Source organism: Salvelinus sp. IW2-2015, linkage group LG16 (assembly GCF_002910315.2).
Source record: "Salvelinus sp. IW2-2015 linkage group LG16, ASM291031v2, whole genome shotgun sequence".
Lineage (NCBI taxonomy): Eukaryota > Metazoa > Chordata > Actinopteri > Salmoniformes > Salmonidae > Salvelinus > Salvelinus sp. IW2-2015.
In genome coordinates, this window is record NC_036856.1 from 27,082,237 (window position 1) to 27,098,049 (window position 15,813).

Consider the following 15,813-nt stretch of genomic DNA (forward strand, 5'->3'; position numbering starts at 1 on the left):
ACACACACACACACACACACACACACACACACACACACACACACACACAACGCACTCTGGGTCAGGTGGGTTATACATACAGGAGAACAGAGACTTCAGAGATCAAAGTTTGATCAAAGGTTGAATTCTTTTAAATAACTGTAACCTTCAATTCTCTGCTCTCTACTCTACTGAATCTGATGCAAGAGATGAGCTGAGGATAACTGACTGATGTAAACTGACTTAACCTGCTTTGGGCCTTTTACTGTATATGATTATTTCTGTAACCTCTATTCTACCCACACACAGTATTGTCCAATGGCCATGCGGTGAATAGGGTTTATAGGAGGAACATTTGGCAGGTGCTCTTAGTCTCTGTTAGTGCACAAGATCTTAAAGGGGAACGGTTTCTGGCGGGCGTTCTAGTCACTGATACGACACAAAGTCCTATAAATTAATTACATTCCTAGAGGTCTGAATAATCCAAGATTTACATAAATTTGTGCACAAGGTCTTAAAGGGGAACAGTCCACATATGATTCCAAAAAACGGGTTATTCAGAAACAAAAAAAGCTGGAATAATACGTTCTCAACCAACATAATACATATTATAGCGCATCACAATGACCATGTAGAAAATGTCATGTTCCCCTCTATACATACAGATATCCTCATAATCTTCCTAAAAATAGTCTTTGCTTATGAATTGTGGAGAGGGAGAAGAGGCTCCCTCTGTAACAGACACCAACAGTTCTGTACACTTTAGGGCACGTGTCAAACTCGTTCCATTGAGGGCCGAGTGTCTGAATGTTTTCGCTCCTCCCTTCTCCTTGATTGATCAACAAGGTCACTGATTAGTTAGGAACTCCCATCACCAGGGTGTCTAGGTCTAAATTAAACACAAATAGAAAGGAAATAATAAACCAGTACACACTCGGCCCTCCATGGAATGACTTTGACACCCCTGCTTTAGGGCCTGCACAGTGCAGATGCCTATACCATTACACTGTGTAGACAGACAGTTTGAGTCATAACCTGTAGGCTGGGGTACACACACAGAAGTGCAGTAAAGGAATCTGTTTACGATAATTCTGACAAAAATGTCTGTGAGCAGAGGGAGAGGAGCAGTGGTGGTCAGGTTATTATGGCTGGTCAGGTGTTTTCACCTGGTGGGGGTGTGTGTGTGTCAATCTGGATCGAGCAGGGTGGTATGTGCTGGTGTGTGTTTATGAGTGTGTGCATGTGTGAATGTGTGTGTGTTGTCGTGCTACACTGCTATCTCATCCCCCAGGCAGTCTGGTGGTCCCTGTCTGTTAAGCACGTTTAGTAGACGGAGGGTCTCCTCATCAGACCTCCAGCTGTATATGATATCCCTCTCCTCTCTCTCCTCCCTCTCCTCCCTCTCTTCTCTCTCATGTCTCTCATCCCTCTCATCACTATCATCACTATCGTCAGTGTTGGACTCGTACTCAGACGCAATGCCAGACTCCCGGAACCTCAGTAGCTCCAGACTGCCAAGCACCTCGTCGCGGGTTGATGACATCACCAAACCTGACCCGTCCTGACCTTTGACCCCATTCTGACCCCTCCGCTGCGGAGGAGTAGGAGGGCGAGGTTCAGGTGTTGGGGGTCCGGGCAGGAAGCGGAAACATTCTAGCTTGAGGAGACACTGATCCCTACCTAGGTGGTTGCCTAGGGGCAGGGAGGAGGAGGAGAGGGGGAAGGCCGTCCCGTCCTGGCCCATGCTCATGTTGATGCCCAGCGCTGGCAGGGTGAGGTTGACATGGTCCTGGGGTCGCGGGGTCGTAGGGTCACACAAAACTGGGGGAACGGTGGAACGGAAAGTGATCTCCAACAGACTATCCTGGGAACCCACTGAAGAAGTGAAGGAGGGAAAGAGAAAATAAAAATGTCATTAAGGATAAACATCCTTCCACACATTGAGCTTACATTCATCTGTTTTACATGCTAATGCTAACATGAGCCTCATTCTCATCCACTCCTGGATGTATGAGCAGATTGGGCAACCTGGTCTCAGAGCATTTAGTATTATTCTGTATGTAAAACCGAGCACTCTATTTAGTATGATATGTTACATTTAGTATGGTATGTATTAATTTGTAATGTCCATCACCCATTTCCTATGATATGTTATGCATTTCACATCGTATTATATGTTAAGAAATTGCTAATGTTCGAATTTTCAAAACGTATGATATGTTACGAATTCTAGCTAGGTGGCTAATGTTAGCTAGCTGGCTAACGTTAGCTAGGCTAAGGGTAAGGGTTTAGGTTAGGGTTMAGTCTAGGAGTTAGGTTAAAGAGTTAAGGTTAGAGTTAGGGGAAGGGATAGCTAAAAGAGTTAAGGTAAGGCGAAGAGTTAGCTAACATGCTAAGTAGTTGCAAAGTAGAAAAAAAGTGGTATGTAGTTGAAAAGTTGCTAATTAGCTAAAATGCTAAAGTTGTCCATGATAAGATTCAAAATCGCGAACGTGTGGGTTRCTACACGTTCGTGTTATACACCCACCCATCTGAGTTATATGTTATGTTTCATATGGTATGTATTCATTTGTGGATGTCCATTACCCATTTCGTCTGATATATTATGAATTACAATTCATATTTTTTATTACGAATTTGCAAACGTACAATGTGTTATGAATTTCTAAAATGTATGATATGTTACGAATTCTAGGTAAGTGGCTAGGTGGCTAACGATAGCTAGCTGGCTAATGTTAGCTAGGCTAGGGGTTAGGGGTTAGGGTTTAGGTTAGGGTTAAGTTTAGGAGTTAGGTTAAAGGGTTACAGTTAGGGTTAGGGTTAGCTAAAAGGGTTAAGGTTAGGCCAAAGTGTTAGCTAACATGCTAAGTAGTTAACCTCTTGACGCTAGGGGTCAGATTATTATTATTTTTTTTTTTAAAATAACGTTCCCAAGGTAAACAGCCTATTTCTCAGGTCCAGATCGTAGAATATGCATATAATTTACAGATTAGGATTGAAAACACTCCAAAGTTTCCAAAACTGTCAAAATATTGTCTGTGAGTATAACAAAACTGATTCTGCAGGCGAAAACCTGAGAAAATCTAACCCGGAAGTGATTCTTTAAAAAAAATATATATCTTTTTTTAAATCTGTGTTTCCTGGCCTGTCTTTCTTCCATTTAAAGGGGTATCAACCATATTCCTTTTCCAATGGCTTCCTCAGGCTGTGACCAGGCTTTAGACATAGTTTCAGGCTTTTATTTTGAAAAATGAGCGAGATTTTTCAAAACTAGTCAGGTGTCCTCTGAATAGTTCCTGCGCTAGCTCTCCATTTCTTTTTCTCTCTTATTGAATAGGTTACGGTCCGGTTGAAATACTATCGATTGTGTTTGTTAAAAACAACCTGAGGACTGATTATAAAAAACATTTGACATGTTTCTACGACCATTACGGATACTTTTTGGAATTTTCGTCGAACGGAACGAGGCTTTGGTTTTCTGAACATAACGCGCAACCCAAATGGCGTTTTTTTTGTTATAAAAGTAATATTTATCGAACAAAAATAACATTTGTTGTGTAACTGGGAGTCTCGAGTGCAAACATCCGAAGATTATCAAAGGTAAGCGATTAATTTTATTGCTTTTCTGACTTTCGTGACCATGCTAATTTGGGGCTAGCTGTTGTAGCATTGATTGATACACTCACAAAGCTTGGATTGCTTTCGCTGCAAAGCATATTTTCAAAATCTGACACGATAGGWGGATTAACAACAAGCTAAGCTGTGTTTTGGTATATTTCACTTGTGATTGCATGATTATAAATATTGTTAGTAATATTTTGCGCCCTGCAATTCAGCGGTTGTTTAGGAAAATGATCCCATAAAAGGGATCCGTAGCGCAGAGAAGGTAAAAAGTAGCAAAAAGTAGTAAGTCATGGAACCTATGTGTTGCTAGACGTTCGTGTCATTCCGCGTTGATAAGTTTCGTATGGTATGTATTAATTTTCCCACCCACCCATCCACCCACCCCGACCAACCTACTTTTGTCTTATGTAACCATACCAAACGCATTATACAGTATCATACTAATTTGACTGTCCCAGATTTACGTTTATTATGTTACGTCCAGTCTACCAGACCAGGCTGGACTGGGGCATGGTAGGGATTGAGAAACGGTGTCAAACACTATATTAGGAGGAGGTGAGGTGCGGAGTGTGAGCTCAGGAGGAGAGGGCTGAGTTGGCTGAGGTGTAGAGCMGGTTGGTCCGTTGAGGTGTAACATGATAAATGATGTATAATGATGCAGCTGAGAAAGGGGTGGTAAAGTAACAGGTTACATGATAACATGTTGGTTGGTCTGTTGGAGTCTATGCTTGGCCAGAGAGCTTAAAGAGGTGTGAAATGGTCTGTGACGAGAGAGAAATGGGAGGAGAGAGAGTCACCAGGAAGAGAATAAATATGAAAGAGGGGAGGAGTCGATAAACAGGGTTTGATAGGATAAGGAGATGGAGGGAGGAGAGAGAAAGAAAAAAGGCTCTATTTTCGTCTGCCGTTAACGCGGCGCTAGTGTCAAACACACGTTAGTTTGCAATTTTGTCATGTACAAACTGACACACTGGCATTTTCCAGCCCTAACACCAGGTTCGGCAATTTACCTATCTTATATCAGCTCGCTTGCGCTCAGATGGGCGGGGTTTTGAGGTGTGTTCTTAAAAACATTCTTAAAAACATGATCCAAAGTGCTAATTTCAGGAGGCGCTGATGGGGATATTTAAGACGAGTAGCCCAATGTGATTTTGGTACCTGTATACTTCGTATTTAGAAACATAAAAATAAATGTTTTTTCCCCATTTAGTTTTATTTGATTAAAAACCAAAGCATAACCTCCCCTTCTCTCAAAGTAGTCAAGGGTTTGACTCCTGACACAGCTTGGAAATATACTGAACAAAAATATRAACGCAGCATGTGAAGTGTTGGTCCCATGTTTCATGAGCTGAAAAATAAAAGATACCAGAAATGTTTCAGATACCAGAAAGCTTATTTCTCACAAATTGTGTGCACAAATTTGTTTACATCCTTGTTAGTGAGCATTTATCCTTTGCCTAGATAATCCATCCACCTAACAGGTGTGGCATATCAAAAAGCTGACTAAACATCATGATCATTACAGAGGACAATAAAAGGCCACTCTAAAATGTGCAGTTTGTCACACAACACAATGCCACAGCGGTCTCAAGTTTTGAGAGAGTGCGCAATTGTCATGTTGACTGCAGGAATGTCCATCAGAGCTATTGCCAGAGAATGTAATGTTAATTTATCTACCATAAGCTGTCTCCAACGTCGTTTTAGAGAATTTGGCAGTACATCCAACTGGCCTCACAACCGCAGACCACTTGTAACCACGCCAGCCAAGGACCTCCACATCTGTCTTCTTTACCTGCACGATAATCTGAGACCAGCCACCCAGACAGCTGAGGAGTATTTATGTCTGTAATAAAGTCCTTTTGTGGAGAAAATTGATTCTGATTGGCTGGGCATGGCTCCCCAGTGGATGGACCTGGCTCCCAAGTGGGTGTGCCTATACCCTCCCAGGCCCCCCCCATGGCTGCGCCCCTGCCCAATCATGTGAAATCCATAGATTAGGGCCTAATGAATTCAATTGACTGATTTCCTTATATGAACTGTAACTCAGTAAAATCGTTGAAATTGTTGCATGTTGCGTTAATATTTTTGTTTAGTATACCAAAGCTTTATGAAAATATCAAGTTTGAGAGGAGTAAAACAGTGAGCTGACATTCCCTTTGTATCTATGCATTGTAGGAAGGCCCACATTATTTTAGCCATGCAAGTCCTGTTTTGGAYGTGCGTAAAACCCCCTCCATGATGTAGGCTATGTGTCCATGTCCATCATGAAAGGATATATGAGAACCTCTGTGAATACCGGTGAAACTCGTATATAGAAGTCTGTAACCTGTAAAAATAGCTTGTTTTCTGTTTCATATGTTCAAAAACCAAGCCCTCTCTTAGGCCTGCTATAATGAAGGCTGATTCAACAGCAATGTGTCTTTTTTCCCTGACGATTTTATGATMTCATTACATGTATATATTATTGTTGTTGTTGTTTTAAAACAAAACAGCTTTTTTCCCGTTACAACCTAACTTATTAGAATGATTCACTTTCCTGGTTTTATGGTGACAATGTCTGTGACGCGCTTGCAATGCAACTTCAGGAGATGTGTGAATGCAATCTGATAAGAAGATGGTTCCGATTCTGATCATAAAACATGGGCCTATTTGGGAGCAGTATAACGATGAGTAGACATTCTTTCTATTCATATTGGATCTTTGTCCAGCTACTGTGAAAAGTTTGGATGTGTGTAAACCTTCCATAGTCTACGTTGTTTTAAAATGATATACCCACAGGGAGAAATGATGGTGTCTGTAAGTGTGACATAGCCTATTTAAAACAAGTTGTTTTGTTTAGAGTATGATTCAAATTATTTGTTTTCTTTTTAGGCCTTATCAAAAGTGAATTGAATCTTGCTTATTGACAATGTTTGTCATGTCCCTGCTCAGCCATAATGTAATTTACAGTAGGAGCCCCTATGTCAGTGGGAATGCTATATACAGTATATACAATTACTTAGAACAATGTGGACTGCAAATGTGTTCAAGTTAATGTTTTAAGCAAAGATAGGTTTACATTTTGTTATTTTGTTTCTGTAAGCCATTTAACAAACTATAACATACTAACATTGGAGTTGGAGTTGATTCCAAGGCAATACATAAATGACCGTAAATACACAACTTGAAGCAACCACATATTTTGCCATGGAGCACGTTCTGATTGGCCAGTGAGAGGCCAAGTCTCGACACACCCACAACTTGTTTATTCATAAAAGCTCAGCCCTTTCGCGCCAACGCCAGCAAGTGCGCCGATAATTGTGATAGTGAAAATAGCAAAAATATTTCTGACACACCCCTGCACTTATAGCCCTACTGCCTGTGCTTAGATTAACCATTGCATTAGGTTTGCTAATATAGAGCCCCTAGACTATCTCCATGCTTGTGTGTGTGTGTGTGTGTGTGTGTGTGTGTGTGTGTGTGTGTGTGTGTGTGTGTGTGTGTGTGTGTGTGTGTGTGTGTGTGTGTGTGTGTGTGTGTGTGTGTGTGTGTGTGTGTGTGTGTGTGTGTGTGTGTGTGTGTGTGTGTGTGTGTGTGTGTGTGTGTGTGTGTGTGTGTGTGTGTGTGTGTGTGTGTGTCCGCTTGTGCGTATGTGTGGTAATGCATCCATGAGTGTACTCACTGGAGCAGGGTCCTGACATTTTGACCTCCAGCTCCTGGATCTGTTTGACCAGTAGGGAGATGTGCTGCAGCAGGTCCTTGTTCTGGAGCAGCAGCTGGTGCACTCTGGCCTGGGCCTCCAGTCTGGCTGTAGCCTCCGCACTCAGTTGGTCCTTCAACAGGTGCACCTAGAGGGAGAGAACACACACATACTGTACGTCTGAGATAAGGACACATTTGGGAGAAAGAGAACACACACACACACACACAATACAGTATGTGCATACACCTGAGAGAGAGAGTACCAACACTCCTGAGATAAGCATTTACATAAACAAACACTCAATAGCGACTTCATGCTATTGAGTGTCAGTGTGTCTGTCTCACCAAAACCCATTCAATGAAGAACAAGACGCGGACTGCCAGACTCCAAGCTCAAGCTCATGTAATCTTAATGCCATGTATGGTCTGTAGCAGGATTAGACCAAAAGAAGAAAGTCCGTTTCCATTAAAGGAGCAGCCTGCAGTGGCATTAGTCACTAAATCATTTAAACCAGAGAAGAAGATACCCTGTTTCTTCTCTATCCCAGGTGTCAACACAGACAACCCTGGGGATGAATCATGTCTTCTCAGAAACAAGTGGAGAGACACTGATGATGGCCAGAGCAGTAGCTGAGGGATTCCTTCAATATCAAGGGACATGCATGTGCATTAGTCTACAGGGTATTACTAGCCAGAGCTTAGATTCAACCTCTTTGATAAAGCTTAATTCCAAGGGGAGGCAGAGTGGCATTGGATGTAGGGCTGGCACAATTACCGTATAACCGTGTAACTGCCGATTAAGGATAAAGAAAAATAGTTTGTGTGTGGATCGCGGTTAAGTCCGTTTCCGCTGTAACATGGACTCTATACAATGTAATTAAACGATGTTGCTCCTTGTTGAAACAAGAAAGGTGTTCTAGCAAACAAGTATTTGGTAACCCTGCAGCAGCAGCACATGCAGTCAGAAAATGTGAGTCTTTTAAAAAAAATATAAAAAATAATTGCTATTCAAACGATTATAACGGTGACCGAGGACATTTGGCTGACCAATAACCGTCATCCAAAATAGTCACAGACCTAATTGGATGTGCTGTATATTTCACCACATAAGTTGACTGAGAACAGATTCTCATTTACAGCAACAACGTGGGGAACAGTTACGGGGGAGAGGAATGCGCCAATTGGAAGCTGGGAATGATTAGGTGGCAATGATGGTATGAGGGCCAGATTGGAAATTTAGCCAGGACACCGGGGTTAACACCCCTACTCTTACAATTAGTGCCATGGGATCTTTAGACATCCCATCCTATCCAAAAGACAGCACCCTACACAGGGCAATGTCCCCAATCACTGCCGGGGAATTGGGATCTTTTTTAGACCAGAAGAAAGAGTGCCTCCTACTGGCACTCCAACACCACTTTCAGCAGCATCTGGTCACCCATCCAGGGACCAACCACAACCAATCCTGCTTAGCTCCAGAGGCAAGCCAGCAGTGGGATGCAGGGTGGTATGCTGCTGGCATATATCCTGACAAGAGAAGCGATGAAGACTCAGCAAAGAAAAAGGCTCATCGATTTGTGAATGGACGACAATGAGTGCTACTGTGGTATTTCTATCTTGACATTGAGCGAGCGCTTATACTTAAAACTTTGTGATGGTTTCTATAGGAACACTTCTGCAGTGGTTTTCTGACTTCAAGGAGCATTATGAATAAAAAGGGCTATTTCTGGCTTGGCATACAGCCCATGTCTCTAAAGCACTCCATTCATTTCTCACTTCAAGGAAAATGGAGCATGAATTGAGTCATGAGGCTGTAGCTAGAGAGTCCAAAGCTCTCTGATTCTGTCTTTCAATATAACAAGATGACATGATTCGGATTTCTTCATACATGTACCATAGCTACAAAAACTCTAACCAAGGTAATGCTACTGTGACAATTAGAACTTATCCAAACCAAAAACTGTGAATAGATGGCAGCATTCACGCAAAACCAACGCATATAACCACGGCAAGGTGACTGGGAACATGAATATGTACAAACAGACCAGTTATGACCTCCGTAAGGCAATCAAAGAGGCAAAACGACAGTACAGGGACAAAGTGGAGTCGCAATTCAATGGCTCAGACACGAGACGCATGTGGCAAGGACTCCAGACAATCAAGAGTTATAAAGGGAAAGCCAGCCATGTCGTGGACACTGACGCCTCGCTCCCAGACAACTTAAACACTTTTTCGCCCGCTTCGAGGAAAACAACACAGAGCTGGCAACATAGGCCCCCGTCGCTCACGTGGACTGTGTGCTCCTGATCTCCGTGGCAGACGTAAGTAAGACATTCAAGCGTGTTAAGGATCATATCACCTCCACTTTATCAGACACCCTATACCAACTACAATTTGCATACCGTTCCAACAGATCGACGGACGACGCAATCGCAATTGCACTGCACACTGCCCTTTCTCACAAATACGAGACAAATACCTATGTGACAATGCTGTTCATCGACTACAGCTCAGCCTTCAACACCATAGTGCCCTCCAAGCTTATCACTAAGCTCAGGGTCCTGGGTCTGAACCCTTCCCTGTACAACTGGGTCCTAAACTCCTGATGAAGGTAGGCAACAACACCTCTGCCACACTGATCCTCAATGCGGGGGCCCCACAGGGGTGCGTGCTCAGCCCCCCTCCTGTACTCCCTGTTCAACCATGACTGCGCGGCCACGCACGTCTCCAACTCAATCATCAAGTTTGCTGATGGCACAACAGACCTGAGTACCAACAATGCTGAGACAGCCTTCAGGGAGGAGGTGACAGCCCTGGCAGAGTGACACCAGGGAAATAACCTCAATGTCAACAAAACGAAGGAGCTGATCGTGGACTACAGTAGACAGCAGAGAGAGCACACCCCCATCCACATCAACAGAACCGCAGTGGAGAGGGCCATAAGCTTCAAGTTCCTGAAATGGTCCCTTCACGCCGATAGCGTGGTGAAGAAGGCGCAACAATACATTTGGCTTGGCCCCTACGACCCTCATGAACTTCCACAGATGCAGCATCGAGAGCATCAGGCTGTATCACCGCCTGGTACTGCAACTGCCCCGCCCGCAACTGCAGGGCTCTCCAGAGGTTGGTGCGGTCAGCCCAAAGCATTATCGAGGGCATACTGCCTGCCCTCCAGGACATCTGCAGCACCCGGTGTCACAGGACGGCCAAGATATTCATCAAGGACCTCAGCCACCGAGCCACAGCCATTACACCCCACTATCATCTAGAAAGTGGAGACAGTACAGGTGCATCAAGAGTAGTGCTACAGAGGGTAGTGCGTACGACCCAGTACATCACTGGGGCCAAGCTTCCTGCAATCCAGGACCTATATATTAGGCGGTGTCAAAGAAAGGCCCAAAAAATTGTCAAATACCCCAGTCACCCAAGTCATAGACTGTTCTCTCTGCTACCGCACGGCAAGCGGGACCGGAGCGACAAGTCTAGATCCAAAAGGCTCCTTAACAGCTTCTACACCTAAGCCATAAGAGTGCTGAATAATTCAACAAATGCCCACCCAGACTATTTACATTGACTGACCCCCCTTCCTTTATTTTTACACTGCTGCAACTCACTGTTTATTATCTATGCATAGTCACTTTACCCCTACCTATATCTACAAATTACCTCAACTAATCTGTACCTCTGCACATTGACTCTGTACTGGTACACCCTGTATATAGCCTCGTTATTGTTATTTTATTGTGTTACTTTTTATTACATGTTTTACTTTAGTTTATTTAGTAAATAAACTCTATTTATTGAGCTGCATTGTTGGTTAAAGGCTTGTAATTAAGTAAAGGAAAGTAAGTATTTCACAGTGAGGTCTACACCTGTTGTATTCTGCACGTGACAAATAAAAGTTGATTCGATTTTTGATTTATCTCCAGGCCATCAGACTGTTAAACAGTCATCACTAGCCGGCCTCCGCCCGGTACCCTGCCCTGAACCTTAGACACCGTCACTAGCCGGCTACCAGTCACTTTAATAATGTTTACATACTGTTTTAACTACCTTATATGTATATACTGTATTCTATTCATGGCTCATCCTAGATAACTACTTCTTCTGTACACACCTTTTCTGTTCATATACAGTATTTATTGTCTGGACTCTGACATGATCGTTCTGATATCGCTCATTCTTTTTTTAGTTTAGGATTATGTGTATATTGTTATTGTATTGCTAGATATTGCTGCACTATTGGAAACATAATCATTTCACTGCCACAACACCTGCAAAACATCTGTGTACGCGACCAATAAACGTTGATTTGATTTGAACGCGGATGTATAGCTGTCTGTCATCATTGGTGATGTAACAACTGTAAAGACAAACAGTTGATGGTGATGAAATGGGAAAAACAGCTGAAGGACTTTGTGTCTAATAAGAAGCCTCTAAACCGTACAGACACAAGATGGAGCCCCTCTTCGACACCACAACCTCCCCTCTTCCACTTACTGTACACTCCCCTTATTCTCTCCCCTTCGCCCCTTCACTCTCCTCTCTCCCCCTAGCTCTTCTCATCCTCTCCCCTCTTCCCCCATCCACCCCTGGACGGTAAAGAGGGTAAAAGACAGATCAGATTCAATCATCACTCCACAGGGACAAATTGGCAGTGATCTAGCCTACATTAGTGCAGGCCATCACCCTCAGAGTTCATCTGTAAATCCAGACAGTCTAACGACGCGGTCAGGGTAATATACCGCCGTACGACACCTCAAGCACCGCCAGGACACAACATGCGATATGGGGGTTGAGGTACGTGACTCTGAGGAGAAGGCATGCTGTACTGATCAAAGTGTGAAAACTAAACTGAGTTTAGTCCGACAGGTCTTGGAGAAGGAAGGTGTCACATTTGTCCAAGACGTGACTTCAGAAGTCCTGTGAGACACGCAAAAAAAACGCTGCTCTGTGGTGATGGGGAACGCAGCCTGAATAATAACACAGAGCACAGAAAGACTAAATGTGTCTCTGTATGAGAGAGACAGAGAGAGAGAAAGAAAGAAAGAAAAAGTTAAAGAATTTGTTCTTAACTGACTTGCCTAGTTAAATAAAGGTTAAATAATAATAATATAAAATAATAAAAAAAGTAAAGTAATATAGATGGCTCAATAATGACAGTCTCTAATGAACTGTAACAGGCTAAAACGTAGTTTTAGGGGGGTCCTTCCCCTATAAAACATTCCTTCTCAATCAACGACTTAGTGTTGAGGTGATGTCCCTACAAGAACCAGAGGATGTACAACTCTATTACCACCCAGTTCAGGATTATCCTCATGTAGTTTACGCAGCCATGCAGAGAGAGACAGAGAGAGAGAGAGTGTGTGTGTGTGTGTGTGTGTGTGTGTGTGTGTGTGTGTGGTGGTGTGTGTGGTGTGTGTGTGAGAGATAGATTCCAGTAGTGTATGAATTAAACTGAACAAAATATATATATACAGTTGATGTTGGAAGTTCACATACACTTTAGCCAAATACATTTAAATTCAGTTTTTCACAATTCCTGACATTTAATCATAGTAAAAATTCCCTGTCTTAGGTCAGTTAGATCACCGCCTTATTTTAAGAATGTGAAATGTCAGAAATAATAGTAGAGAGAATGATTATTTCAGCTTTGATTTATTTCATCACATTCCCAGTGGGTCAGAAGTTTACAAACACTCAATTAGTATTTGGTAGCATGCCTTTAAAATTGTTTGACTTGGGTCAAACGTTTCGGGTAACCTTCCACAAGCTTCCCACAATAAGTTGGGTGAATTTTGGCCCATTCCTCCTGACAGAGCTGGTGTAACTGAGTCAGGTTTGTAGCCTCCTTGCTCGCACACGCTTTTTCAGTTCTGCAACAAAAGTTCTATGGGATTGAGGTCAGGGCTTTGTGATGGCCACTCCAATACCTTGACTTTGTTGTCCTTAATTAGGGATAGGGGGCAGCATTTTCACTTTGGATGAATAGCGTGCCCAAATTGAACTGCCTCCTACTCTGTCCCAGATGCTAATATATGCATATTATTATTTACTGTTGGATAGAAAACACTCTGAAGGTTCTAAAACTGTTTGAATATATGTCTGTGAGTATAACAGAACTCATATGGCAGGCAAACTTCCAAACAGGAAGTGGAATTCTGAGGCTGGTTGTTTTTCAACTCATCGCCTATTAAAATCCCAGGAAGATATGGATTTGTTTGCACTTCCTACGCCTTCCACTAGATGTCAACAGTCGGTAGAACGTTGAATGAAGATTATACTGTGTTGTGGGGCCGGATGAGAGGGGAATGAGTCAGTGGTCTGCAGATTGCCATTTCTGGCATATCTCGCCGATTCCTCATGATATCGCCTTGCGTTCCATAACTTATACAGACATGAAGGAATGCTCTGGTTGGAACGTTATTGGATATACAGTGGGGAACAAGTATTTGATACACTGCCGATTTTGCAGGTTTTCCTATTACAAAGCATGTAGAGGTCTGTAATTTTTATCATAGTACACTTCAACTGTGAGAGACGGAATCTAAAACAAAAATCCAGAAAATCACATTGTATGATTTTTAAGTAATTAATTTGCATTTTATTGCATGACATAAGTATTTGATCACCTACCAACCAGTAAGAATTCCGGCTCTCACAGACCTGTTAGTTTTTCTTTAAGAAGCCCTCCTGTTCTCACTCATTACCTGTATTAACTGCACCTGTTTGAACTCGTTACCTGTATAAAAGACACCTGTCCACACATCAATCAAACAGACTCCAACCTCTCCACAATGGCCAAGACCAGAGAGCTGTGTAAGGACATCAGGGATACAATTGTAGACCTGCACAAGGCTGGGATGGGCTACAGGACAATAGGCAAGCAGCTTGGTGAGAAGGCAACAACTGTTGGCGCAATTATTAGAAAATGGAAGAAGTTCAAGATGACGGTCAATCACCCTCGGTCTGGACTCCATGCAAGATCTCACCTCTGTGGGGCATCAATGATCATGAGGAAGGTGAGGGATCAGCCCAGAACTACACGCAGGACCTGGTCAATGACGAAGAGAGCTGGGACCACAGTCTCAAAGAAAACCATTAGTAACACACCATGCCGTCATGGATTAAAATCCTGCAGCGCACGCAAGGTCCCCCTGCTCAAGCCAGCGCATGTCCAGGCCCGTCTGAAGTTTTCCAATGACCATCTGGATGATCCAGAGGAGGAATGGGAGAAGGTCATGTGGTCTGATGAGACAAAAATAGAGCTTTTTGGTCTAAACTCCACTCGCCGTGTTTGGAGGAAGAAGAAGGATGAGTACAACCCAAACAAACCATCCCAACCGTGAAGCATGGAGGTGGAAACATCATTCTTTGGGATGCTTTTCTGCAAAGGGACAGGACGACTGCACCGTATTGAGGGGAGGATGGATGGGGCCATGTATCGCGAGATTCTTGGCCAACAACCTCCTTCCCTCAGTAAAGAGCATTGAAGATGGGTCGTGGCTGGTTTTTCCAGCATGACAACGACCCGAAACACACAGCCAGGGCAACTAAGGAGTGGCTCCGTAAGAAGCATCTCAAGGTCCTGGAGTGGCTAGCCAGTCTCCAGACCTGAACCCAATAGAAAATCTTGGGAGGGAGCTGAAAGTCCGTATTGCCAGCGACAGCCCCGAAACCTGAAGGATCTGGAGAAGGTCTGTATGGAGGAGTGGGCCAAAATCCCTGCTGCAGTGTGTGCAAACCTGGTCAAGACTACAGGAAACGTATGATCTCTGTAATTGCACACAAAGGTTTCTGTACAAATATTAAGTTTCTGCTTTTCTGATGTATCAAATACTTATGTCATGCAATAAAATGCAAATTATTTACTTAAAATCATACAATGTGATTTTCTGGATTTTTGTTTTAGATTCCGTCTCTCACAGTTGAAGTGTACCTATGATAAAAATGACAGACCTCTACATGCTTTGTAAGTAGGAAAACTTGCAAAATCGGCAGTGTATCAAATACTTGTTCTCCCCACTGTATATGATAACAACATCCTGAAGATTGATTCTCTACTTAGTTTGACAAGTTTATTCGACCTGTGATATAACTTTTTGAAGTTTTCGTCCGACGTTATGCGTGACTTGCACGAGCGTTTGGATATGTGTAATAATCGCGCTAGCAAAAGTAGCTACTTGGACATAAATAATTGACATTATCGAACAAAACAACAATTTATTGTCGAACTAGGATTCCTGGGAGTGCATTCTGATGAAGATTATCAAAGGTAAGGGAATATTTATGATGTAATTTCGTATTTCTGTTGACTCCAACATGGCGGAGAAATTTTGTTTTTATCTGAGCGCCGTCTCAGATTATTGCATGGTGTGCTTTTTACGTTTTTTTTTTTTTTTAATCTGACACAGCGGTTGCATTAAGAACAAGTGTATCTTTAATTATATGTAAAACATGTATCTTTCATCAAAGTGTATGATGAGTATTTCTGTTATTATATGTTGCTCTCTGCAATTTCTCCAGATA

General features: G+C 42.8%; 1 protein-coding gene across 2 annotated transcripts in view; it reads right to left on the reverse strand.

The window, feature by feature from the left end:
- Nucleotides 1-15,813, reverse strand: part of LOC111975381 (carboxyl-terminal PDZ ligand of neuronal nitric oxide synthase protein) — a 193,785-nt gene that overhangs the window by 17,694 nt on the left and 160,278 nt on the right. The window contains exons 9-10 of one of the 2 annotated variants that reach the window (XM_024003638.2): nucleotides 7,265-7,430; nucleotides 1,660-1,854 (exon numbers count right to left, since the gene is read on the reverse strand). In XM_024003638.2, coding sequence (XP_023859406.1) covers nucleotides 1,660-1,854; nucleotides 7,265-7,430 — 361 coding nt within the window. The remainder of the gene's footprint in view (nucleotides 1-1,659; nucleotides 1,855-7,264; nucleotides 7,431-15,813) is intronic. The other variant, XM_024003639.2, reaches the window with a different exon arrangement.